At 36.6% G+C, this 27,277-nt stretch overlaps 1 protein-coding gene across 4 annotated transcripts in view; it reads left to right on the plus strand.

Moving 5' to 3' along the window:
* ARHGAP5 (Rho GTPase activating protein 5) overlaps window positions 1-27,277 on the plus strand; it is a 119,023-nt gene that overhangs the window by 71,928 nt on the left and 19,818 nt on the right. For all 4 annotated transcript variants that reach the window (XM_046942483.1, XM_046942482.1, XM_040702166.2 and 1 more), the window contains 2 exons: window positions 8,489-12,385; window positions 22,882-23,029. In XM_046942483.1, coding sequence (XP_046798439.1) covers window positions 8,663-12,385; window positions 22,882-23,029 — 3,871 coding nt within the window. In that variant the 5' untranslated portion in view covers window positions 8,489-8,662. The remainder of the gene's footprint in view (window positions 1-8,488; window positions 12,386-22,881; window positions 23,030-27,277) is intronic.

The raw sequence follows: 27,277 nt of genomic DNA on the forward strand, positions 1-27,277 counted from the left end.
AGTAGGAGGGAAGTGTTTTAAATCTAGACCAAAATAGGCCTGTGGGGGTATGTGTGTATTCTTTACTTTGGTGTCATGCAGATAATTGGAAGGTTTTTTTTTTTTCTTAATAAAAATCCGTGACAGAAATTTTAAAAACTATTCTGCAGAGTAAAAACAGAGAGAGAGAGAGAGAGAGGGAGAGAGAGATCAGTGTGTGCTGGTCAATTGGACGTCCATTTTAAACCTGTGCACTGAGGCCAGTTACAGTGCTGGTACTCATGTACTTACTCCATAGATTAATGAGGAATTACAGGCTGGCGTTTTCCTGTTGTGCTGCCATACCTTCTGAGGGCTCTTCAGCGTGACAGCTGCTGTCAGCAGTGACATCACTGAGCGTAGTTGCACGTTTTCTCAGGGAGAAAAACATTTGTATGTAAAACTTGTAGTATCTGACACTAGCATATTGCTGATGTTCATCCAGGTATGTTTTTAGGGCGCTCTGTCCTTCTTTGTGCCTTATTTGAAAATAATGTGTAAGATGTGCTAGAGTCTATTTATAGTGCTCTACTGGAACTCTGTTACTGGAGCTCAGAAAGCGTGGTGCAACTACACAGGTTTTTTTTTTGAAAGAGTCTATAGCACTTAAAGAAGCAGGAATTGTTTCGGGCATTTGTTGCGTGATCGCTATCTTGGTGTATTTTATAGCAAGTTGTTTTGGAGCCCGGGGCACCCTGAACTTAAATAGTACGTGTTTTTTATAAGTATCCCCATGGGAAGTGGCTGCCAGCATTTGTATTTAAAAAAAAAAAAAAAAAAAAGGTAAATAATTGCGACCAAATGGTCGCCGCTCTCTGGCGTTGGGCTGTATTTTAGGTAAGGTATTACGTGTGTAATGTAATCCAATTAAATACTTTATGCTCAGACTGAATTGTTCTAAAATCCTATATTTAGCGCTAACAATCACATGCTGCAACTTTTGAGGTCAAAATATGCTTTCCTTAAGCTGTAGGTGCTTTTTCACGTGCGAACTGAGTAGGAAAGAAATGCACTGACGGTACTAGCGGGTCGTTCTGTGTGTGCTCTTCACTCTGGGAGTTGTTACCCCAGGAGATGTTACAGAGCTGAGTCCGCTTCCCTTTACTGAAGGTACTGAAGGGAGGCAGGCGGTATCTTCAGGTTTCCGTAGGTCTGTCCTTAACAGCACACACATCCTACCTACTGGCATCTTATGACGATATTTTTGCATACAGCTCTAGAGCTCTCCACGCCATTATTTCCTGTAGGCTGACGCGTGAGGTGCCCTTCAGGTCACACCTATCAGACGTGCTCTGGGCATCGTGCTGGCCGACCTTTCCTGGGGGGACGTGAGTTTGTGCAGACAGGTGCTCAGGGCTGCTGTCACGGCTGTGTTGGTTGGCGGACCGGAAGCATCGCATCCGTAAGTGGCGTACCTATGGGAGTAGAACCTGTGCTGCGTTCTTAGCGTGGAGTGATGGAGAGTTCCTTTCCGAGGTTCTGGCCGCCCTGTTAGGGCACGGTTCTGCCCTGGCGGAGCGGTTGTGGCTGCGGCCCGGTGGCCGCCAGGGGGCTTCGTCGGCACGGCGATGCGGGCCCGCGCCCCGCCGGGTGGGAGCACCTGCGCTGGGGCCGGGCGAGCCGCCGGCCGCCTCCTGGCCTGCAGGTGTGCTGCCAGACCTGCAGAGAGTAGTGCTCGGTGACTGGTCGTCCCGGTGATACCGAGAGCTGTCTCTTAGCGCTGCCAGGATTTCTTTTTCTTGTGTCTGTTGTTACCAACAGAAAGGAGGCACAATGCTCTTAATCGTCTTTTCTTTTTTTTTTTCTCTTTTATTTTTTTTTCCTGAGAGCTCTTTGCCTAGAGGTCAGTGTTACTGAGGTTGGAATGTTGTTGTTTCTTCGTTGTTTTTAGGAGGTATTGTAAGGGCATTAATTTCACAGATCGTTTGAGCCCTGTCATCTCTTCCATATGGTTGTGCATTTTAATGGAATATTTAAACTAAAGAAAAAATGAGTTTGGATTTTTTTTGGAGGGAAGTTGAAGGAATTGTGGTGAAGTTACTTTGAGTATCAGCTGCGCTTTTTTTAACATCTGACACCCATCAGAAACTGAAAGAATCTGTGGTTATTTCGTTGTGGTTGTATCGGAGCAGTTTCCTTGGTTTTGTAGTACTGTATCACTGGACATGCTAGCATAACTGAGGGATGTTTGCATTTAGAAAGGTGAAACTAAAACCTCCGTGCGCAGTTCTAGAAGTGTGGATATTTTTACACTGTGGCATTAACTCAGTTAAATTAGCTAATGGTCCTGCAAAATATTATTTGCCACTTACACACGGCTTCTCATTTGTTCACTTTGTGAGCAGTTTAAGTGTTCTCGCATTACACAGCTGAAAATTACACATCTGGGTTGTACAAATTACTCTTTGAATCAAGTCTCCAAACTTCTCCTGTCAGTACCCGGACTCTGTACTGCAGTTCCTCATCAAGCCAATTAACATGAAATGATCCAGATACACGGATCACTGAAACTTGTTTAAGTTACAGCAAATGCATTTTAGCCCTATTTCTCTCCTTACCCTCCCTCATCTGCTTCGTTTTCTTTCTTCTTTTTCTGTCAGTTCAGTGTTGGGTCCCTTTTGTAAGATTTCCTCCCTTAGTGCTTTTGTGTTTTCTTGAATGACTTTTCAGTGGTCTGATCAGGTAGTCTTGCACTAAGAAACTCCTGTGAGCAGTGGGCATGTCTTCAGTAGGAGCTTTTCCTATGGAGGAAGGATTATGAATTTATTTTTCCCATAAGCTTGCAGTGTTTACTTTGCTGTTGAAATCAAAGCTTTGAACGTGTATTGAATGCTCTTGAGTATTCAGAAATCTGTAGATAAGTCACTTGAGAGGCCTGAGTTCAGACTTGTGCAGTGATGATAATTGGAACCTCTGCAGTTTACCTGTGTTGTTCCTTGATCTAATTTGTGTAGTTTGTTTTTTTGTGTGTGTGTTTGTGTGATTTTTGCCAACAGCAGCAATGACAATAATTCCCGTGGAGTCCAGGATCCCAGCTGAGGGGTGATGGTCTCATTTGAATTTAGAAATAAAACTTAGGTCTTGCTTTAATTCTGGGCAACACAACAGAGGTTTTCAAATTACTCTTATTAATAGGAGAGATTAGTAAACTTCTGTGTTTAAACCCAGCTTTGCATTCATTTATTGGGCAGGCAGTTTTTCTTTCTGTCCTTTTATAAACTGATTACTTTCCTATGTGAAGAAGTCATTGGTATCTCCCTCCCTTAAGGATGATAGCATACAATTCCTACATTGTAGGAACCAAATGTGAGATGAATACATTGGGGCAGTCTCTTCTTGTCCTCCATTTGTGTATCAGGACCAACCACCCTGCATCGAAGACTGTATTCCTTTTGAGTGTCATTGCTGGAGATGTTTCAGGGCATCATCCCTTACTGTCTTGTTGTTGCTTGGTTAAGTAATTTCCTGATGTGCTGTCTGAACCATTATTTCCTAATGTTGGCAACTACTTGGAGAATTCTACCAGAGAGCACTGAATTGACCCTTATATATAAATAAAATTTTAAGTACAGTTGATTAGTTAAGGTTGCCAGTGCTTGTGAGGGTGTGACTATTGGCACGTTAGTAAGAATAACAGAGCACACTGAATGACTGGTGGATCAAGATTCTTAGTGAGATGATACTGGCAGACTCTGAATCTAGTTTAGTTTGTTAAAAGAACCTTGCTTTGAAGAAAATAGGTTTTTTTTATGCTTGTTAGAATAAAGAAGATATCTCTTGGTAATTAGTGAATGAGCAACAACAGTACTACTGTAAGCTATGTTTATGTTAGGTTGTTTTGTTTTTTTCATTAAGTGACAGTGTTTGAATTGTTCTGTTACACTATGGGTACAGTTAGTGATGTGCTGATAGATGTTAGAATTCAGATATCTAAGTATTTTCTAGTGCTAAATTTTGGTTCTCGAAGTGTGAAGTGAGGGCTGAAGCCATATGAAAGTTTTGTCAGCAGTATTCTGAATCCAAACCTGTGGCTTCCTTGAGATCATGGGCCTTGATATTTGAAAGTGGTGGGCATGCAAAAGTCATCCTGCAAACTGTTTCAGAGGCATTTAATGTTTGAATTGACTTTGTGACCCACTGTAGAGGTCACAGTAACTTGGTGCATTCACGTACCCTGCGAAGCAGATTAGACTGGGATGGCCCTTCTTTAAAAGTGTGCTTAGGTGGCTCACTTATGAACATTCTCACAAGGCTATGATAATTGAAACCAATCCTGGAAAAATAGTGGTCCTTAACTGTTGTCTGTACCCGGCGTTAGAGTGAGCAGAGGTCCATGGGAGAACTTTCCTTACCTGTTGGTATTGTTTTCAGCTGCTTGGTTCGTTGTGGTCATGAGCAGTTCTGGAGAGTCTTTCATGCAGCACTTACACTTCAGCCTTGTTAGGTCTGCAAACTGGAAACATTTTTAGGTTCAGAAAATAACTTAAGGTATTCCAGAGTACTCTGTAAGTGATTTTCTTGGCTCTGGACCCACCTGCAACTTCCTGTGCAGCTGCAATTACTAAATAAAGACAAGTGATACTATTTTAGTATTTATTAGTTGCTGATATTATTGTCTCCCATGCTAATACTTGGAATTTTGCTCAGAAGACTTTAAGATATATGTATTTGGGAGTAAATGGCATCTGTGGTTCTAGCTGATCTTTCAGTGTTTGGTACCACAAGTTGAGAATTGCAGTATTGCTCTGGTATTGATGCATTGCTGATCACTTGCTGTACCTTTTTTTTTTTTTTTTAATCAGAAAGAAGACTTAGTAAAGATTAAGCTTTTTCAACTACCCGTATTATTTCCAAACCAAAATAGAATTACTGAGAATATAAGTGACATAGAAGAAAAACATACTTTGTGGATGTTATGCTTAGCACGTTTACAGCATGGCGCTGCATCTTGGTCAGAACTTTTCCTTAGTTAAAAGTGGCTTGCACCATGAGCTAGTCCAAATACAGAATAGGAATGAAACTCAATGCGTCTTAGTACATGTAACACTGACCTGGCATCTGAAGTCTGGTTTTGTGTGGTTGCTAATTGAAGATCCATGGAAGAGATCACTTTTTGATAACAGTACTGTAGTTAGTTGCCGCTATAGGATCAACATTTACCAGGGTTTATTACAGGTAAGAGGATTTTGATGTAGATCATACTTTCTTTTTAGTAATAAAATTCATATATTTATCTAGGCATTCATTTTATGCATTTTGTACTTAACTGATAGTTTCAAATTTATCTTACAAAACTGTATTCCAGGTCTTTCAGAGTTACAAATTCTTTTGCAAGTAATTGGGATTTTTTTATATTACCTATTTTGTATATTGTCTGAGATAATGTATTCACTTAGAGACTTTTGCAGTCTAAATGTTGTTGAAATACCACCTTGCACTTCTGAAATCACAGTTACTTAGGAAGAGTTATGTCTTCTGTCTGGTCCAAGTATTAATAGCTGTGTTTAGAGGGTTTAAATTAAGAGGAAGATCCAGCTTGGGCTCTGAGTTGTGAATTAAGCTGATAGGTTTAAAATGGGGGAAGCAGTTTTCACACACAGCATAAAAGTTATATCTTTTCTGATTGCTGCTGCTTTTTTCATAATTTTGAAATTGTTGGTGAATCTTACCTTTGTTTTCGGATCCCTCGGAGAAGGACTTATTGAAGGTCACTGTTTAAATGTATGTATGACATCACTGCAGAAAGATCACAGCAGGATAATCATCTTGCTTTGCACCTTGTTTTTCTAACAGTAAGTTTAGGCTTTAGGTCCTCATAATCTTTTGTTTACGGGGGGGCCAGTGGGTGAGTAAATACAAGGTGATACACCTTATTTTCTTCGTAATTGCACCAGGAAATCTAAAAGCCTGTAGAGACATGGTCTTATGACACGATTGTCAGGTCAGAGATTCTTCCTGCAGTGTTGTCATACACTTCAGTTCTTCAAAATCCTTCTGTTTACACATAGAAGCGCTCTATTATTGTCAGTTCAAAGACAAAATAACTTGCAGAAAACAATCCCTCCTTTGAGTCTGTAACAAAAAATTAGTTGGTATGGAACTTGGAATGTTTTCAGTTTGTTATACTAGAAATAGGCAGATTCAAGTAAGATAATAAAAGTACCTTATTGTAAACTCTTAGTGTGTATGATTAAATAAGTTTCTACCAAGTTTATTACTTAATTAAAATAAATTTCATTCTGTGAATTTGTACTGTACAATCAGTGTAAAGTGGAAATTAAAATAAAACAAAAACTGTTTTTTAAGTACCTTAAGTGATCCAACTCCCACTGTTTTGGAAGTCTTCAATGTCAGAAACTTTGTAAGAGACTAGTTGCTTTGCTTTTCCATGTAAGTGTTCCATTTCACCTTACTCTTAGGACTTAGTCTCTTAAAAATATATTGATTAGATGAAACATTTATTGCTGGAGGAGGAAGAACGTTTGCTATGTGAAGATGTAGGTAATCTGAAAGTATTGATTGAGTCTTGTAAACTAGTTGCAAATTGACAGTGTCTTCCTGATTAAATGAAGTAGTCTTGTGAAGGAGGATTTCTGTTTAGTTCACATGAGATGTGTGTTGTGCTGTGTTATATAGGAAACATTTTTAAAGTGAAAGTGATGACTAAACTTCTCATTCTGGTGGTTTGAATGATGCTACTATGATAAGGTTTGCTTTAGAAAGAAAACACTGAGTTGGTTTATTTGTACTCATATAAACACTGTGAAGGATTTACTTTCACTAAGTGATTTTGTTAGCAGAGCCATTTTCTTCTAGCTCTAAATTTTGTGTTTTGAGAGCATAAAAATACAGTGGAAAAAGTAAAAAGCAAAAAAAAAAAAAAATCTTTCTGAATGTCCTGAGCAATTTTTTTCAAAACAAATTCCTAAAAAGCAACATAAAAGTTTTACTTCTTGCAATTCAAAAACTACAAAGTATAAAAATTACTGATTTTTACTTTCATTTTCCTTTTTCAATGCAAGACATAGTTTATACTTCCTTAAGAAGGTACTTTTCTTCACTATTTTTATAACCGAAAGCTTTTTTTTTTAAAAGGTGTTATGTTTCTACACTGAGGTCAATGAGCTGTATTATAAAAATGATTATGTAGCTCCTGTGCTTCTGATTGGACCTTCAGATTTCTATTTCTAGGTAGGAAACCCTGATGAAGCATTAATTCTATATGGCCAGTATGTTCAAAGGTTTCAAAACTTCCTTCTTCTGTGACAGTGTTATATAAATACTTTTAAAAAACTTCTTAATGGTTTTAATAAAACTTTGTATGTTCTAACATTTGTGACTTAGTTTTTGAGGCAGATTTTGAGAGCCTGACAGATTTTGGAGTCACAGTACACCGAATATCATGAGTTGAAAAAGACCCAGAAGGATCAAGTCCAATTCATGGCTCCGTGCAGCCCACCCCTCCAAAAAAAAATCAAAAGCCTACTTATTTCCTCTTTTTCATACCAAAGGAAGTTACTATATCAGCCTTCTCAACAATTTTTTGCTAAGAATGACAACATAGTAAATAAAACTGAGATACTGAGATGAAGATTTTAGTGCTAGGACTCCTCGTATCTTTTCATATGGCTTATTTATGTATTTAGGAAATTTACAGTGTTCAAAGTAATGTACTCCAGAAATATAAAAGCAAATATATTAAGTAATCTGTGTATTCTATTTATGATGTCATGTGATTACTTTTATTTTTCCATTCTCTTGATTAGAAAATATAATATTAACATTTTTCTACCAAAAGTAATAGTATGAACATATTTTCACAAAATGGTTGAAGTTAGCAGGGACCTCTGAGTGCATCTGATTCAGTCCATGCTTGAGTGGGGCCCCCTAGAGCAGGTTGCCCAGGTCTATGTGCAGGTGGCTTTTGAGTATATCCAAGTGGGGGAAGTTCCACAGTCTCTTTGGGCAACCTATTTCAGTGCTGAGTCATTTGAATTTTTTTAAAAATAAAAATAAATTTAAAATGTTCATATGGAATCTTCTGTGTTTCAGTCTATGCCCATCTATAGTGAGAGCCAGCCACCATAAAACTTGACTTGTCCCTTATCTCAAGTAATAAGGAAAATTCTGATAAAGCAGAAAATGCTGCTTAGTGCCTGTAAGATGTGCAAGAAAACACTGATTTGTTCTTTTCAGCCATATTCTGATCAGCTATTCAAATAGATGATGAGCTGTTACTGAACTGTGTCTAAAACCTGCTCATTTTTAAATCTTTGATATAAATAAGATTAACATGAAAAAGTTAGGAGCTCAGGATCTCATTTAAAGTAGTTGTGATGCGTTCATGTACAGAGAAAATAATTTTGGGGTAAACAAGCAATATTGCTTTTAAAATCTCTTTTCTCTTGAGAATTATAGAAAGGAAATACCTGCAATCTGTAATTTTTTTTCCTTTTCTTTTTTCTTTTAGGAAGATGATCCTTCTTCATTCTGAGTGTCTGAGTTCTCAATGACAAGCTGAAGCAAGAGCAATTGAAAGCTGTTTGTGAAACCGTGGATATACAATTTAAACTTGTAGGAACATTTCCAGAATGAAAACCACATACAATTACCTTAATAATTGCCAAATGATGAGAGGAAAGTTATGATGGCAAAAAACAAAGAGCCACGTCCCCCATCTTATGCTGTTAGTGTTGTTGGACTGTCTGGAACTGAAAAGGATAAAGGTAATTGTGGAGTTGGAAAGTCGTGTTTGTGCAATAGATTCGTTCGTTCAAAAGCAGATGAATATTATCCTGAGCATACCTCTGTGCTTAGCACAATTGACTTTGGAGGAAGAGTTGTTAACAATGATCACTTTTTGTACTGGGGTGACGTAACACAAAGTGGGGAGGATGGAATTGACTGCAGAATTCATGTAATCGAACAGACTGAGTTCATTGATGATCAGACTTTCTTGCCTCATCGGAGTACGAACTTACAACCATACATAAAACGTGCAGCTGCCTCCAAACTGCAGTCAGCAGAAAAACTAATGTACATTTGCACAGATCAGCTGGGCTTGGAGCAAGACTTTGAGCAAAAACAAATGCCTGAAGGGAAGTTAAGCATAGATGGATTTTTACTGTGCATTGATGTAAGCCAAGGATGCAATAGGAAGTTTGATGATCAACTTAAGTTTGTGAATAATCTCTATATTCAGTTATCAAAATCTAAGAAACCCATAATAATAGCAGCAACAAAATGTGATGAATGTGTGGATCATTATCTACGAGAGGTCCAGGCATTTGCTTCTAATAAGAAGAACCTTGTGGTAGTGGAAACATCAGCAAGATTCAATGTCAACGTTGAAACTTGTTTTACTGCCCTGGTACAAATGATGGATAAAACTCGTGGTAAGCCTAAAATAATCCCCTACTTGGATGCCTACAAAACTCAAAGACAGCTAGTTGTTACAGCAACAGACAAGTTTGAAAAACTTGTCCAAACTGTGAGAGACTATCACGCTACTTGGAAAACAGTTAGTAATAAACTGAAAAATCATCCTGATTATGAAGAGTACATAAATTTGGAAGGAACAAAAAAGGCCAAAAATACATTTTCAAAACACATAGAGCAGCTTAAACAGGAACATATTAAAAAAAGGAAAGAAGAATACATTAATGCATTGCCAAGAGCTCTTAATACTCTTCTGTCAAATCTGGATGAGATTGAACATTTGAGCTGGTCAGAGGCTTTGAAGTTAATGGAGAAAAGGCCTGACTTCCATTCCTGTTTTGTTGTGCTGGAAAAAACACCCTGGGATGAAACTGACCATATAGATAAAGTGAATGACAGAAGGATTCCATTTGACCTTCTCACTACGCTAGAGGCAGAAAAGGTTTATCAAAATCATGTGCAGCATCTTATATCTGAAAAGAGGAGGATTGAAATGAAGGAGAAATTTAAAAAAACTCTTGAGAAAATCCAGTTCATTTCACCTGGACAGCCATGGGAAGAAGTTATATGTTTTGTTATGGAAGATGAGGCGTTCAAATACATTACTGATGCAGATAGTAAGGAAGTGTATGGTAGGCATCAGAGAGAGATTGTTGAAAAAGCCAAAGAGGAGTTTCAGGAAATGCTTTTTGAACACTCAGAGCTATTTTATGACCTGGATCTTAATGCAACACCAAGTTCAGATAAGATGAGTGAAATTCATGCAGTTCTGAGTGAAGAGCCTAGATACAAAGCTTTGCAGAAACTTGCACCTGATAGAGAATCTCTTCTTCTCAAACACATAGGATTTGTTTATCATCCAACTAAAGAAACTTGTCTCAGTGGCCAAAATTGCATGGACATTAAAGTAGAGCAGTTACTTGCCAACAGTCTTCTGCAGTTAGACCATGGCCGTTCAAATTTATATCATGATAGTGCCAACATAGATAAGGTTAATCTTTTCATTTTGGGCAAAGATGGCCTTGCACAAGAGTTAGCAAATGAAATTCGGACACAGTCCACTGATGATGAATATGCGTTAGATGGAAAAATATATGAACTTGATCTTAGGCCAGTTGATGCAAAATCCCCATACCTGTTGACTCAGTTGTGGACCTCTGCCTTCAAACCACATGGTTGTTTTTGTGTGTTTAACTCTATTGAATCACTGAATTTTATTGGGGATTGCATTGCAAAAATAAGAGCTGAAGCGTCTCAGATAAGGAGAGACAAATATATGGCTAATCTTCCCTTTACATTAATACTGGCTAATCAGAGGGACAGTGTTAGCAAGAATCTACCTATTCTGAGACATCAGGGACAGCAGTTGGCCAACAAATTACAATGTCCATTCGTAGATGTGCCTGCTGGTACATATCCACGCAAATTTAACGAGACCCAAATAAAACAAGCTCTGAGGGGAGTACTGGAAGCAGTTAAACACCACTTTGATGTTGTGAGTCCTGTTCCCACCATTAAAGATCTGTCAGAAGCTGACTTAAGAATTGTCATGTGTGCTATGTGTGGTGATCCATTCAGTGTAGATCTCATTCTTTCACCCTTCCTTGAATCTCACTCCTGTAGTGCTGCTCAGGCTGGCCAAAACAATTCTGTGATGCTTGATAAAATTATAGGTGAAAAGAGGCGTAGAATACAAATAACTATATTATCATACCATTCTTCAATTGGTGTAAGAAAAGATGAACTTGTTCATGGATATATACTGGTTTACTCCGCAAAGCGGAAGGCATCCATGGGGATGCTTCGGGCATTTCTTTCTGAAGTTCAGGATACAATTCCTGTCCAATTGGTGGCTGTTACGGATAGCCAGGCAGACTTTTTTGAGAATGAAGCTATCAAGGAGCTCATGACTGAAGGAGAACACATAGCAACAGAGATTACTGCAAAGTTTACAGCTTTATATTCATTATCTCAATATCATCGTCAAACAGAGGTCTTCACGTTATTCTTCAGTGATGTATTAGAGAAGAAAAACATGATTGAAAGTTCCTATATGTCAGACAGCACAAGGGAAACAACACATACAAGTGAGGATGTTTTTTCAAGGTCTCCCAGAGGAAGTTCCCTTGACTATAATTATCCAGATTCAGAAGATGATGCTGAGGGACCGCCACCGTACAGTCCAATTGGTGATGACGTAAGGTTACTCCCAACCCCTAGTGACCGTTCAAAGTACCGATTGGACTTGGAAGGAAATGAGTATCCTATTCACAGTACGCCACTCAATTGTCATGATCATGAACGCAACCATAAAGTGCCTCCTCCAATAAAACCGAAACCACTTGTTCCAAGAACAAATGTGAAAAAACTGGATCCTAACCTTTTGAAAACAATAGAGGCAGGTATTGGTAAAAACCCAAGGAAGCAACCTTCTCGAGTGCCTGTAGCACCACCAGAAGATGTAGACCAATCTGACAATTACGCTGAACCTATTGACACTATTTTCAAACATAAAGGCTTTGCAGATGATATCTACGCAGTTCCAGATGATAGTCAGAATCGTATTATTAAAGTTCGAAACTCAATGCCTATAAATGCCCAGGGTGATGAAGAAAATGGATTTTCTGACAGAATATCTAAAAGTCATGGGGAAAGAAGACCTTCAAAGTACAAGTATAAGTCTAAGACATTGTTCAGCAAAGCGAAGTCTTACTACAGGAGAACGCATTCAGATGCAAGTGACGATGAGGCTTTTACCACTTCTAAAGCTAAAAGAAAAGGCAGGCATCGTGGTAGTGAAGAAGACCCACTTCTTTCACCTGTTGAAACATGGAAGGGTGGCATAGATAACCCTGCTATTACATCAGATCAAGAATTGGATGATAAAAAAACAAAAAAGAAAACTCAAAAAGTGAAAGAAGATAAGAAGGTAAGTCAGTTATTTGTGATGTGAACCACATGTTAATATATACATTATTCACTTTTTTACGCATCTAATGTACCGTAAGGAGGGAGAAATCAAAATATGCAGGATTGTTTATTTTAAAGAATATACTGTAAAATTTTATGTAGCATTGTTTCATTTTGTCCAGGATTTCTCCAGCAGACTTGAGGAATGAGATGGGTTGTCTGCCTAGTCAGTTGGACAAGTTTTAGTTCTTTTCATGTCTCTGTGTACCTGTGCAGTTTCACTTCCTTCTGTACGCATAAGTGATGGCAGAATTTAGTCTACAAATCCTTCCTTGTTAATCACAATATGTTTAAAAAAAAAAAAAAAAACCTAAAAAAAAACCAAACCAACAAAACAAAACCTACTTTATGAATACAGGGGTAGAACTGGTTCTTGCAGTTCTTGCAGTTCTGGCTGTTGGAATGAAGTTAAGGGCTGGTGAATGAAAGGAGTGGTTTCTTTTTTCACTCTCAGTTGTTTGTTGGGAACATGGAACTCTTTTTAAAAGCATGAAAAAGGAACTTTTATAGTGGTTTTACTGACTACTGAGTCTTACTAGTGTGTGCAAACAAGTAATCAACCTGTACAATTTTCTGTTAAAATAAAGGGAACAAAATGCCCACCTTGTATAAGTTTCTAATTTGATATTCTCCTTAAAAATTGTCTATTCTATTTGGATCTTTGTTTACTTTGTTTTACTTTTTTTTTTAAGTTTATGTTCAGGTTGTGTTGTGATTACAGAGTATAAATTCAGTACCTATATAGGTTAGACTATAATTTCAGGCAAGCAGTTACAGTCTTGCAAGTAGTTTCTGTTTAGCATTACATAGGTCAGTTAAATATATTCTTTCTTGTTGCAGAATAAGATGTTCTTAATGCTGTCTTTGATAGGGTTTTAAAAATGTTCCTATTAACTTATATCTGACTACTGGAATAGCATATAGAAAAAGAAGTTTAGTTCAAATAGAACATGGAGTTAAATTGTGCTCGTTGTTTAAGTTCTGAATTGCTCTTAGTATGCAGCTGTGATTTGAACTACACACGACTAATTTAAAGGGTACTGTATTTTCTTAAGGCTTCCTAACAAGCATAAATATTGTTGTCTTACTGTTGTAATTATAAAAAGGATTAAAAATGCTTTGAAGATACTTTTTTTTTTTAGGGGGAAACAGTTTTTTTTTTTTTTAAAAAAACAAATAATTATAGACTTCTGATTGAAGTTATCTTACTCCATAGAAATTGAAATACACTGTTCATACTGCTATCTCAGCTGTGTTGAGAGAAAGTTCCTTCGAGGTGGATATTTATGTAGAAGCTGTGTAGACTGGATGTCATAGGATCTTCTCTTCCTCACATTGTGTCAGCAGCTCCCCTGCTGTCTTTACCAAGGCCTCTGCTGTTGCTTTAGCCTGTTCAGGAGCAGATGTAGTCAGAAGTTTTAGATTGCTGTAGCTTTCTTTGCCGTGGATAAGACTACTACAAGAGTAGTTTCAAGTTTTCTGTAGCCTACCTTTTGCTTTCTTTCTGAATCTGAAATTTATGGTCCAGGGCTGTTGCTCACATGTCTAATAGCAGAAATAGAAATAATTGGAATGATGGAGAAAGCAAATTTATCTTGCAAGGTAAAATGTTCTTAAGTGTTCAGGAAGTCTAAGAATGTTGAATACCTACTTCTTCTAATGAGTAGTGGGGGGTTTCTGTGTATGTTGTGTTGATTTGCATTATGTTGAAAAGTAGTTCCACTTCATTTGGTAAGTTACTTCAGTTTGTAAGTAATATACTCCTTTGTTTTTCTGTAAGTGTAGTTTCTTCCTTTTTTTTTTTTTTTTCTGCAAGAGGTGCATGGTTTTACTTATTTTGCAAGTTACAGTGTTTTGGTGCATTGTATTACATGAGCAGCCAGCAGTCTTTAATTACAGTGCTGGAAGAATTATTCAGATGATAGTTTCTTTTCCTTCCTGTGCTTTGTAGACCATAAAAGGGTTATTAATGTACAACTCTTTACAGATTACGTTTTTTTTTGAAAAAAATTGACCTCATAGATGTGAAAAGGATGAATAATAATTCTGTACTACTTCCTGAATATTTCTTAAAGCTCTTACTGATACTCATTCTACAGTGTTCAGCTGTATGTAATGTTAATGTAAGTTAAACTGTAGCTATTTTTGCTATAACCGTGGTTAGACTGAAATATAAATATTTTATAAACAAAATGAATTTGTTTCGATTCACAACAAAAACTCAACCTGTTAAGTCTGAGGTCCTCATTGTCAAAGATTACATCTGTGGGGATAGGAAGGAGGAAAGGAGTTTTGGCAAACAATAGGGAAAACAACTGATGCTTTTCCAGCCCTAATTTTATTCTGAAACCTTATACCACAGAATAGCCTGAGTTGGTGAGGGGATGCAGTGATTGTGAAGCCCAAGTATTGGCTCCACATAGGACCGTCCAAAATCCAGGTGCTATGTTTGAGAGTGTTGTCCACATGCTCCTTGAACTCTGGCAGCTTTGCGCTGTGTCCAGTTGCCCTGGGGATCCTGTTCCATCCCTGACCACCCTCTGGTGCAGAGCCTTTTCCTAACACCCACCTTGACCCTCTTCTGATGCAGCTCCGTGCTGCTCCCTCAGGCCTCGTCACTGTCACCAGAGAGCAGAGCTCAGTGCAGCCCCTCCGCTCCCTGTGAGGAGCTGTAGGCCACCATGAGGCCTCCCCCTCAGCATTGTCTGCTCTGCACTGAACAAACCAAGGGATCTCAGCTGCTTCTTACTGGTTTTGCCCTTTAGACCCTTGACCACCTTTGTAGCCCTCCTTTGGACACTCTCTAATAGTTTTATGTCCTTCTTACCTTGTGGCTTGAGGTAAGGCTGCACACTGCAGAGCGGAGTGGGGCAATCCCTTGCTTGGTGGCAGCGCTGGGTCTGGTACACCCCAGGGTACAGTTGGCCCTTCGTACTGCCATGGCACACTGATGGTTCAGATGCAGTTACTGTCAGTCAGTCCCCAGACCTTTTCCGCAGCGCTGCCTCTCATCCCCAGTCTGTACAGCTAGCCCCAGCCTGACTTATACAGCCAGGGTTGCCGTGTCCCGAGTACAGAATCTGGCACTTGTTGCATGTGTACAAACTTAAAACATTTATTCTGAACACTGGAGATGTTATCAAGGACAGAAGTAAATATTCAATATTGCTATACTTATTGCTGTTTGGAAACATAAATTAGAATGTTTTACTTTGGGAAGTATAGTGATGACAAATCTGTGGCAAGCAGATAAAGTAACTTGCAATATCCTCTAACGTTGCTTGCTACCAAAGGAAATTAAAGATTTTAAAACAGAGACCAGTAAAACTGAGCGTACTTTAGTCTGAATTTTTTGTCAATTGATGCTGCACTTCATGCTGTTAAGCGTTTGTGTTCTCAGATCTCATTTCTGTATGCCAGTAGTCACAACTGGAGGAACCATCCTTGAGCTTTGTTTTCAGGTACTGTGAAAATAATCCATCTGAAGACTCTCTTTCCCCTCATTGTCACTTTTCTTTAGGACTCAGAACTTTTGTTATCTTTCTGTTGGTGAGGAACCCTTTTGCAATTTCTAGTTCTCACTTTTTCTTGTGGTAACCTTTCTGAATTTTTTTTTCCTTTTGTGATCTGCTGCGTCCAAACCAGTAAGCAAGAATGTGGCTGCTTCTTACTTCTTGACCTGAGTTTTAGAAGATGAAGTTTTTCTGATTCCTCTGAGCTTATCCTCTGAGCTTATATTTTTGAATAAGGATGACTAAAACTGTGTGTAGCATTGCAAATACTGTTGTATTTGTTATGTTGCACCTACTTTTTCCTGCAGTTACTGTTACTTTAGTACCCTTAGGCCCATTCTTGTCCTTGGTAATTTCCAACTACTGTATTCCTAGTATATAGTACAGATGGTAGTTTTTCAGTGCATGATTTTTCTATTACACTATGACTTTTATCTTACTTAATGTTGTCCTGTTTCTGTTACTGTATTTGTCACAGTAAGTTCATATCACTATTGAATGCCTTACTAGATTCCAGGTTGGTGAAACTCCCCAACAACTGTGTTTTCTTTGCCTCAAGAAAAGTGAATGTATTTTCAACGGAGAAGGTTGGATCAGTGTATTGTAATATGATTTATGATAAAATCACTTTCATTCTATTTTATTACATATTAGAGTTATTACCATGACTCTAAACATCCTGAAAATAATTGTTCTGTAGCCTTGTATACATTACTAACAAGCAGTCTGTTAACCTTTCTCTGGTTGAGAAATAAAATGAAGAAAGGTAGAGAGAAAAAAATGAAAATTGACTGGTTTTCAGAATCAAAGGACCTTTTAGCCAGGTTGATGTGGAGTTGTGTCTGCACCTCATACATGCGCACGCAAGCTTTCAAGTGCACACAGTTTTTTATGCTGCTTTGCCTTGATTGTTTTTTACCTTGCCTAGTGAGACCTCTCCAGCTGAGATGCATATCTGTGCTCATTCATCTCTTTCAAATAGCACAAGTAGGAACTTCAAGTATATGCTTACCTCAATTAAAATGCTCTAATATTGGTGTAGTATTGTGTGTTGATCCACACCAGGCTCTTGTGAAACAGCAGTCTTGCAGACCATATAATGAAGTAGTTGTGTTCAGTTCAACTTGATCAGTTTGGAGGTACGAAACAACACAGAGAAAATGCAGAAAATTTAAAGACATGAAAGGGAAGTGAACATTTCTGGATGCTACGGGAAGCCTTCCTGCTTCTCATACAGAAGGAATTTCTTCATATGCACTATAATCCCAAACTTCAGTAGTTGGGAAGTTTATACATTGTTACCATAAATATGTAAGGCCCAAACCTCTGTGTATTTTTTAAATAGATTAATTCATCAATATTAATTGTTACTTACATTATTTATTTGTCAGTTAAAACATTTAAATTACTTAGGTGGACTCTGGTCTCAATTTAGTGCTTCTAAGTTCAGACAGGAGGCCTTTCTGGTGTGGAAACCTATAGCTGTGCGTTGTAGTTAATACCCTTATTATTTATTGTTACTGTGAAATGAATGAGTCTTAAAAATTCACCCATCTTATTTAGCGCTCTTACCTTTGTGAACCCTCTGAAATTTGGTACCTAATTTAGGCTGTATTCTGTTTCCCTCTCATGAGGTGTATTTGTTTTGTGGGTTTGTTTTTTTTCTCCTCCACAGTGTATCAGGAACAGCACATATCCTGAGTAAATTTCTGTCAACAGAAAGACAAATGCTCATCTTGAAATTCTGCAGGCCTCTTGCCTTGTTACCTTGCAACTAATATTTGCAAATATTAAGTTTTCATGAAATAGTTATTTTGTAAATGTAAGAACAAAACTAGTATGAGTAGATTTCACTTTATCCTATGGATCAAATTATTTGAAGCTCTTCTAAAAACAAATCCTCACTATGGAGACCTTGTAAGCAATAGGAAATGAACTACGTTTTCTTTGACCACTAGTCAATATTTTTATTATTCAGGGTCAGATAATCTTTTGTTCCTTTTTGTTTTGTGTTGTGTATCTGGAGATTGATCAGTACAGTTGGAAACAAATTTGAAAAATAGCACTTTAAAACACTATGTGTTGTAAGCTCGTTTAAGTGTTGAACAAAGAGGATTGTGTGTTACCTTCCGCTTCGCCTTATGCTGATTGTAAGATGCCTTTTTATATTCATCTGAAAACTTGTGGTATTTCAACAAGAAAAGTCCAATAGCATCTAGATGAGTTTGCACATATCTTACTCTGGCGATACACAGGTTTGACATCTGTTTACCATTTATAAACTTCTTAGTTCTCATTATTATAATTTCAAAGCTATATGCAATTTTGTTTTGAAACTGTTACTGAGAAGTGTCAGAAAATAGCCCGTATGTCTTGATCTCAGTTCTAGTAAGACTATGGTAAACTTGGGACAAATAGCAAAAATTTAAGTTGATCTCCTCAACTGTTTTTGTGTAAATTCAGTGGTTGATTTAGCAAACTGCAGTCTATTTCAGACTGGAATGTGTAATGAAATATTGATTTTATTTTTTGCCCCTTGAGAAGAAAGATCCAAGTCTATACTTCCAGTTTTAATCTGTTCAAATGTACCACTCTTAAAATGCATGTTTGGAGCCGTGTGTCTTTTAGAGCTTCTGTAGCTTAAAACTCAGTATTACAAGCTTTAATTCAAAAAATGGCAAAAGGTATGAGGAGGAGAAAGGGCATGTTAAAAGGCTGCCATCTGCATTATTCATGTGTTGTATAGTTTCTGAAGAGCTTGCCATGAATTAGAAATTGCTAATACTTTGTTAAGCCTATAGAATGAATGCTGCTCCCGGTATCTGGTTTCATGAACTATTCTAATAGTTTTGAAAATACTGACTGTGCCTTCTGTGACTTTAGGACTGACTGCAGATGAAGCAGGCAGAAAATTCCCTTTGTATTAAAAGTAGTAATGTGTGTGAGAGGTAGAGGAAAGAAAAGTGGCTGAATTTCCACTTGGATTAACAAATGATGATGGGATTCTGGTGGGAAGGAGGTGAGAAGGGGGAAAAAAAAAGGATAGTCCCATTTGGGCAGAGAGGACTGGCTGCAGTAAACAGCTGTTTGACAAAAGGAGTTTGATGGATAGGTTTGGGCGGATTGTTTCAGTGCATTGTACTTTCAGTATTCACAATTGGCTGATAGCTCAGACTAGTTACGCTAGAAGATGAGCATACTTAGCTGGTTCTCTGGAACCTGCTGTCAAAACGATTAATCCTGAGTGTATTTTAAACTTACGTTTTAATTTGCTAATGCTTTTTCATAACAATAATTCTGACTTGGACATTGAGAATAGAATGCTGTGTTGGGCTAGAATAAATGCTTTCATGTTCAGCTTGTCTTCTGGTGGGAGGACTTCAAGTAATCTTTTGGAACACGTTTGTTTCTGTGATTAAACTACTGTAATTAAAGTAGTATTGTCCTTAAATAGTTTTGGTGTCAGCAACCCAAGGAAAGTTTGGGATTCCTGGAGTTGGAATACTTTCTTGCAGAAATAAAAGGATCCGGTTGGAGTTTGGCATTAACCTCTGTTATTGAGTGAACTGTGTTGTCTAGGTAGGCCGTTGGCAAGCAGCAAGTATTAGAACTCATGACAGATATGGTGTAAAACTCATATACAAATAAATTCAATAAGAATAAATAAATAAGAATCAAATTTACGGAAAAACAGGATTTCTGCTTTATGGTGGTAGGCTTCTGTGGTGTTTTAATTATCAACATTGAGCAGTGGCATATGAAACAGCTGAGATTTTCACTAGGATTAGCGTAGCAGCATTTTGCTGGTGCTTGTCTTCTCTGACTTGGTACCTGGTTGTTCTTTTTTAGTATGGTTTAGGAGAAGCATGCAAAACAGTCTGACCACACCTACCATCGTGCTTCCTGCATTCAGTATTAGGCAACTGCTGTACTGTGGTGGGGGATGTATTTGGCTGAAATATCTGTTGAACTAAAAGTGAATGACAGAATCATAATCTCACTACCAAAATCTAAAAAATGTTAGAAATGATTCACGTTTTTTTAAGGTGTTTAACTGACTGAGTGGTTTCATCTTTTAACTATTTTTGTTCTGATGTTCTTACATTTGAAAACTTTCAGAAATTGATTTTACACAGAAAAGTATATTCTAGTGACTGGCTGATATAAAAGTTCTGTGATCAGATTGATGGATCAGAAAAGCTGACTGCTTTTCCCTCAGAGCTGAGAAAAGGGATTAAGATGAACTTTTAATAAAGCTAGAAATAAAACTGGAAAATTGTAGAAATAAGATCTTTTTCTGAAGTCATTTGGACAGTTTAACAAAAAAGAAGCCTTTGGCACAATAACGTATCTTTCTATTGACAAGTTCCTCACTTAAGGAGACTAGACATGCAACTTATGGGAAGTGTGAATGTCTCAAATCAGGAAATAACTGACATTTTATTACCTTAAAGTTGTGTTATTAATTTGCAGCTATATTGTGGAGATTGTGTAGAATGTGCTATTTGCAGAATGATTTCATTTTGAGATTTTTGCCTATTCACTGCATTAAAAGACAGGGAAATAATGAAAGAGATATTTTGTTATATATTTGACAGTATAGAGAGGAAATTGATATGTAATGGGAGTAAGCTGATAAAATGGCAATTGTAACTTTACTGGTGCCTTACAAAATCTTAATTTCATGTTAATGCAATGGACCTAAAACAACTGTTTTTCCTGCTCTCTATTTTTTAGATCAGCTTGAAAAGGATTTCTGGTTATGGCTTTCTTTTTTATTCTTTGCTCTATTTTCATTTAAATTCTTGGTAAAATTTTAGTTTCTTATTTCATTAACCAGATTGCTTTCTGCTATAGTAAAATTTATTAGTTACGTTAATACTACGTCTTTACCAAAGTGACAGCCTGTTTCTGTCTACTGTGTCTGAAATATATAGTCTGAGTGTTTTTATGCTGTTTATTCTAAGATGGTGTGGATGTGTGCCGAACACCTTGAAAGAGAATTAATTTTAATTATTACTTGCTTGCTTCATTATGTTAACGCATGCATCTCTAAAATGAGCTTTCATTCAGCATTTGACACAGGTGTTCTCTGAGTTTTACACGTTCATTACGCATAGCATCAGCTTGGGCCTTTCAGTTTCTGCTCATCAGTACTGTATGTATTTGTTGCCTAAGTAAATAAGATTTTTCCACTAAGGAGAAAATGGCCAATGAACTGGGGTGAGTGCTGGAGGCTTGAAAACAGGGAACTATGGCACCGAGAAGATAAGGCTGTTTCTAACCTGAGGGCACATACTGGAAGAACCAATGATGTCTTATCCAAGACAAATCAAAGTTAGTTGAAGGGTTGACAGTTGGAAAGAACACTTTCAGATGTCTCCTTTAATCATGGAAGCTTATCATAAGGTTTTATCCATTTTTTTTTTAAATTAAAAAAGTAAAAATTACAGTTAATATAAGACTTCGGGAGGAAAACACTGCTGGTGAGCAGTTTATTTCTTTCTAGTGTTTTGAAGAATTTGCTAATATACGTTCCTTTCTTCTGAATTATGAATGCTGGACCTTTTATAGAAATTCAAAATCTGAAAGATAAACCCAGGCATTTATTAGCTGTTACTGCGATCAGTAACAGGTACCCTAATGTCAGTTATAACAGGCAGAAATTGTCGTTTAAACATTAAACATTAAAAAAAACCTCTAATTGTTCATTAGGCTGTTGAAAAGTTTGGATTAACAGATCTCATTATCAGTTGTTGGAGAAGTTCCACAGTGCTGCAGGGAGATGGCTGGAGAAATGTGGTTTCCATCTTCCCTCATAGAGTTGTACTTCAACTCGTTACCTCTCAGTGAGCAAGTCAGTGATGAACATGTGATGAACTTGTCTAACTTGAAAATTCCAGGTAGCCTGTAAGGTCTCAGTAAATGAATTTGATGGTATAGAAGTCCAGTGGTTTTGCAAAAGAGGGGAAATATGAGTTTTATAAGTGTTAAACCTAGAAATGAATTGTATTTTATGTCACTAGTTACATGAGATACAGTCTTATAATAAGTTATAACACATTGGAAACTTTGTTATTAAATTTAAATCATAATTAGTATTACGTGTTAAGTGAAGAAAAAGAAAATGCACAAGTCAGAGCTTTTATATGAAAGCATAGCTACTTTTTTTTACTGTTTTTACTCTTCATAAGCTTCTAAAATAGAAAGCTAGAGATGATGATATTAATTCAGTTCCCGTATAGTACGGCCACTTCTCATATGACCATCTCATATGAGTATGACCATCTCTCAATACTTTAACAATCAGAAATGAAATGTGGAATCTGGTATCATATAATACTTTGGATAATTCAAAGTGGATTTATTAGTTAAATTGTGGAAAGTTCCTTCAACACTAGTTTAGAGGGGGCTGTGGAGAAAACAGGCATCAAATCTTGATTCTCTTGATCATAGCTGTAATACTTTTGGTTGAGAGCAAACCTCCTTTTTGCAAAAAACACGTGCCTTTAGTAGTACCTCACTGCAACAGTCGTGTTTATGCTAGTACCTGCAACTCTTACTCTGTAATTTATTGTTACATATTCTGCGACATTACACTTATAGAATAGTTGCAATATAAAGATTATTTACTACCTTTGAAAGGCATACAGAGGACCTTCTGTGGTGATAGGAAACATTGCACTGCTGCGATCAATTTGTACTTCATGTAGATTCCTCCGTGAGTCATGCTGGAAGTTATTATCTATGATGCAAAGATGACTAAATCTTTTAGAAATGATTGGAGTGCTGCTTATCTAGTGTATGCTACTTTAAAAAAGTACCTTTGTTTTTACTCACTTTGCTGTAGAGGTATTTTTATGTCTGATAGATGTGTGATTCTGTGCTTGAGTTAGTTATAATGTTACTTGAATATTACTTAAATAACTCTGTTTTGTTGTAGCAAAAAAAGAAAGTTAAGACATTCAATCCTCCAATCCGTAGAAACTGGGAAAGTAATTACTTTGGAATGCCCCTACAAGACCTGGTTACATCTGAGAAACCCATACCTCTGTTTGTTGAAAAATGTGTGCAATTCATTGAAGATACAGGTAAGTTAGGAAAATTATTGCAGGAAAACTTTCCCACATGCAGATTAAGCAGTGGCTCTCACTTTCTGTTTTAAAGCACTCTTTAGAATTTTATGCCCAAGATAAATAACTTTATTATGGGAAAAGCACATCATAAAAATAGGTTGTGTTCTCTAAATTGTATGTTTAATGTGTAATTTCCTTTTTTCTTTATTGACACTAATATTTCAATTGTTAAATTTCAAATGTTGGTATATAACGTTTGTTTCCTGTAATTGGAATAAGAGACTTCATTTTCTAATTTCAAATGACTTTTAACCCTGCAACATTCCAGCCTTGCATGTCTCGTTGTTGCCACTGTATTTTATGTAACGATACAACGTGTTAAGAAGCTCTGAAATCTGCTTTCAGATATTCCATACGATTTAATTCAACTCTTTTTTTTTTTTTGCTGGTAATTCTAGACTTGTGTTTTAACTTGTGGAGAAAAATCTCTTTTCTGAATACTGTGTATTTCTATTTTAAAAGTACCAAATGATGTATTTAATTTCTGGATTTCTCACTTGTTGTACAATATTAACATGTGTTTTCACTAAGGTGCAATTTCATGGTATGGTTTTCATCTGTTTTTTTTCTACCTGGCTTACTAGTCATGTGTTTGGAGTCCTGTCTTGCTTTCAGTCTATATACTGTATGGTCATGAGGGAAATAAAATGATCGTACTGGTCCAAAAGACTTCATTTGGGACAGGGGAGTAATTTTGAGGTTTGAGTGTGATCTTTGGTTGGATTCTGTGGTTTTCCTGTTTAGCTTTTCAAGATGGAGAACACAAGTTTTTGCTTTGTGTGCAGCTCTTCCTTGCTCTGTAGTTGGATTGAATGCAGAATAAGATACAGATAAGAGCAGAATTTCTTCCCTTTTGCTTTCACTTTCCCCACCTCACCCAGTAAAAAATGAGGAAAGAGAAAGAAGAGCAAGGGGTAATAGAGTGGTATAGAATCATTCAGTATTTCTTTTCTGATTGCTGTTGTATAGTCAACAAAAGCATAATTTTGTGAGTGAGTCATATTCTAAATCGGCATTCTTTAAAAATGGCTTCTTACAGATACTATGTATATTCTATATTATTCAAAACAGACATTTCACCAGTAACAACAGACTTCTTAAAAAAAAATCTGTAGAATTTAGAAATAATATCTTAAATTTGAGCACGATCAGCTTTGTAAGAATGCTGTTAGTCAACAACAACAACGGACTAAAACCAGGCAGGGAACTGTAATACAATGGAAATGTGATTATTTCTCTTTTTTATGCATGATCGTCAGACTCAGTCAGTCGATTTAACACTTTTTTTCTTCTCGAATAACCTATCTTCGTAGGATAAGGTGTTTAGTTAAACTGCTGTTGGGTTCACAATAAGTGGGGCTCCTCAGAAGTGGTGACTCAGGAGGTATTGCTTTTCCTCTCGTTGATTGCTTATGTGTTGGTTCTTTCTGCAGATACAGAAATCTTTCTTTTAATCAAGAGCTCTAGTCTTATTCCAGCTCTGCTTGAAGGAAACTAGTCAGTACATTTCTTTTACAGAGGGTATAACTGCTTAGCTTTTCCCTTTAAGATACTTCATTGTGTTCAGCTGCTTCTCTTTGTATTATCAAATTTAATTTGCATTGTGGCTGAATTGAATTTTTTTTTTCCTAATGAAGATGGAGTTAACCTCAAATTGTAGGGCCAGCCTCAATGTTTAATGTACCCTCCCTCTGCCACATGAAATGATACAAGATGGTGCTTTATACATCCTTTTCTAAACTGTTCCTGAGGCAAAAAGTGCCCAGTGTAGAACACAGTTTTCTCTGTTTTGCTTTGGATGCTCAGATAAGATCGGCAAGTGTTCTTGAAGATTCCAATGTAAACATTAAATAATTGAGAGCATGCAGAAAATGCATTCAAATTTTTCTGTCTTACCACGCTGTTTTAAAATGTCCTCACAGTAAAAACAAAACATTACAGAAAAACAACAACAACAAAACAAGTGTGCATCAGTGGAAGAGGAACAGTTTGGAAGGAACTAAAGTAAATCCAAGAGTTGAAAAATTCCAGCCTTTTCTAACTCAACACATTTTTTTATCTGAAGGAGCCATAAAATCCTGTCAGGATAAAGGTAGATCTGGTGGAGATAGGGGATCTTAACTCAAGGTCTAGGTGTTTACATACCTACATCTGAAGATATTTTCCATGTGCTCCTGTTTAGGTTGATATTTTCCAGCTAGAATTTTAATTCCACAATGACTTAGCTGTAAGGAGACAAATAACTTCTGTTTTTCCAAAAAAAAAACCCCAACAACAACAATAACAAACAACTCTGGGACTTGATTTTTTTTTTTTTTTTTTGGAAACTTGTTGTTATAGCATTTAAAGTAGAAACTGAGGGAGTGGAGTATTTATTGCTAGAGCATTAACTGTAACCTTTTTAACTGAAGGTAAAAGGTTACCTCTACCCTTTTACGTACTATGTAAGCACTTTTCTATCATTGGTGACATAACAGTACTTACAAGCTGCCGGTGTTTGTGTTCTTTTACCTCTGTCACATTCTTATTAAATCACTATGTAACTTGCTTTTGAGGGCAGCTATTTAAATAGACTTTTTGACATTAGTTATTTTCAGTTGAGGGCTTCCAAAAGAAGGTTTTGAGGATACAATAGTTCTGGTTCATTCTGTTGCTTTTCCCTGATTGAATGAATAGAGGGTCATTGTGTTTCATCACTTAAAATAAAATTTTGAAGTATATTAGTGTTCTGCCGATTAGATTTATGTACACAGCAGAGAAGCATAGTTAATATCAAAACTAGAGTTCAGTTTAGATCTTTAAGAAACCTGTTGTGACTGTTTTTCTGTAGAGCCGGTGTTGCTATGGTAAGGTGTAGGAGAAAAAAAAAACAGTTCTTTATTATTTTTTTTAGATTCTATCTAATGTATACAGTTACATTTTTTAGTACATCATATTTTTTCTTAGCATAGACAACAAAGTTGAGATAATTTTTGAATCTGAATTGTTTTAGTAGAATGAATGCTGTGATTATGCATTTCCCTGTAAGAATTGTCATATGGAGAGTAAGGAGAGTATTCTGTAATATTTCTGCAGTACATGGCTTCTGTGTAGCTGCCCAGATTCAGAAGTAGTCAGTTTTGTTTGAAAGGGAGGAACACAGTTTTGCAAAGGTGATGTCAACGAAAATAGTGTTTATTGGCTCACTGTTGGTGGTATGTTGGAATTTTATATTGCAAAACCACATAAAATGATGTTGAATGTTAGTTTTGTTCTAAGATTTAAATGTAGAACTTTGTGTTTATTATGATTATGGCAGGCTCATAGCTTGGCTGTTTTGCTGTAGTAATGTAATTATGTTTTTATGCTGTTTTACATGTCACCAATTTATTTACAAGGACTGTTTATCTATGTGTTATCCAACATACACCTTTATTGATTATTTGTAACTTTCCTGGAATTACAATCATTTGGACTAAAATTTCAGGCTAACATGCAACCTATTAGTACATCAGTGGGTTTTTTTTAATGTTTAGGTATTGCTTTAAGGTGTTCTGGATTTTTTTTTTTTGTATGCACTGTTTAATGATAAGTGGAAAGTTTGATAAAAATGACATTTCAATCTGTTTACTAATAAATCGATATTATGAAAGCTAACACAGTTTGCAGTTTAATGCATGTAGTACTTTATGCAGCTCTAATAATAATAACAGTAATGTACAGTGTGCTTTTTCTTTGGGCTTTCAATTATAAAAAAAAATCATTGTAGAATATTGGTATGTGCTTAATTGACGAGGTTATTAATTTTGAATTCAATACTTAATAAAAAACCAATAACGTTGCTATGGTGTTAACTATACACGAAGCCATAAGGGAAAGAGAAACATACTAAGCTAGTACGTATTGTAATAATTTATTAAGTTACTCAGTATATGTGAGACATTGATTGGAACAAAGTAGTGTGGGTCAATTTGATTGGGCCACATCTCTTACTGTCTTCAATGATCTCTTTGGAGAGCTACAGTTGAAATCAGAAATTGTGTATTTGGAAAATAATTACAGCTTTTCAGATTTATACATTTTTGTTTAAGTTGCAGTTTTGGAGGTAGAATGAGTAAAAGAATATTGTCTTCCATGAATTATACCCAGATTTTTTGCACTTAATCTGCCACTAGGCCAGATTTTTATAGTAAAAGCAGATAATGCAATATTTGTCTTCTGAGA

Source organism: Gallus gallus, chromosome 5 (assembly GCF_016699485.2).
Source record: "Gallus gallus isolate bGalGal1 chromosome 5, bGalGal1.mat.broiler.GRCg7b, whole genome shotgun sequence".
NCBI classification, from domain to species: Eukaryota; Metazoa; Chordata; class Aves; order Galliformes; family Phasianidae; genus Gallus; species Gallus gallus.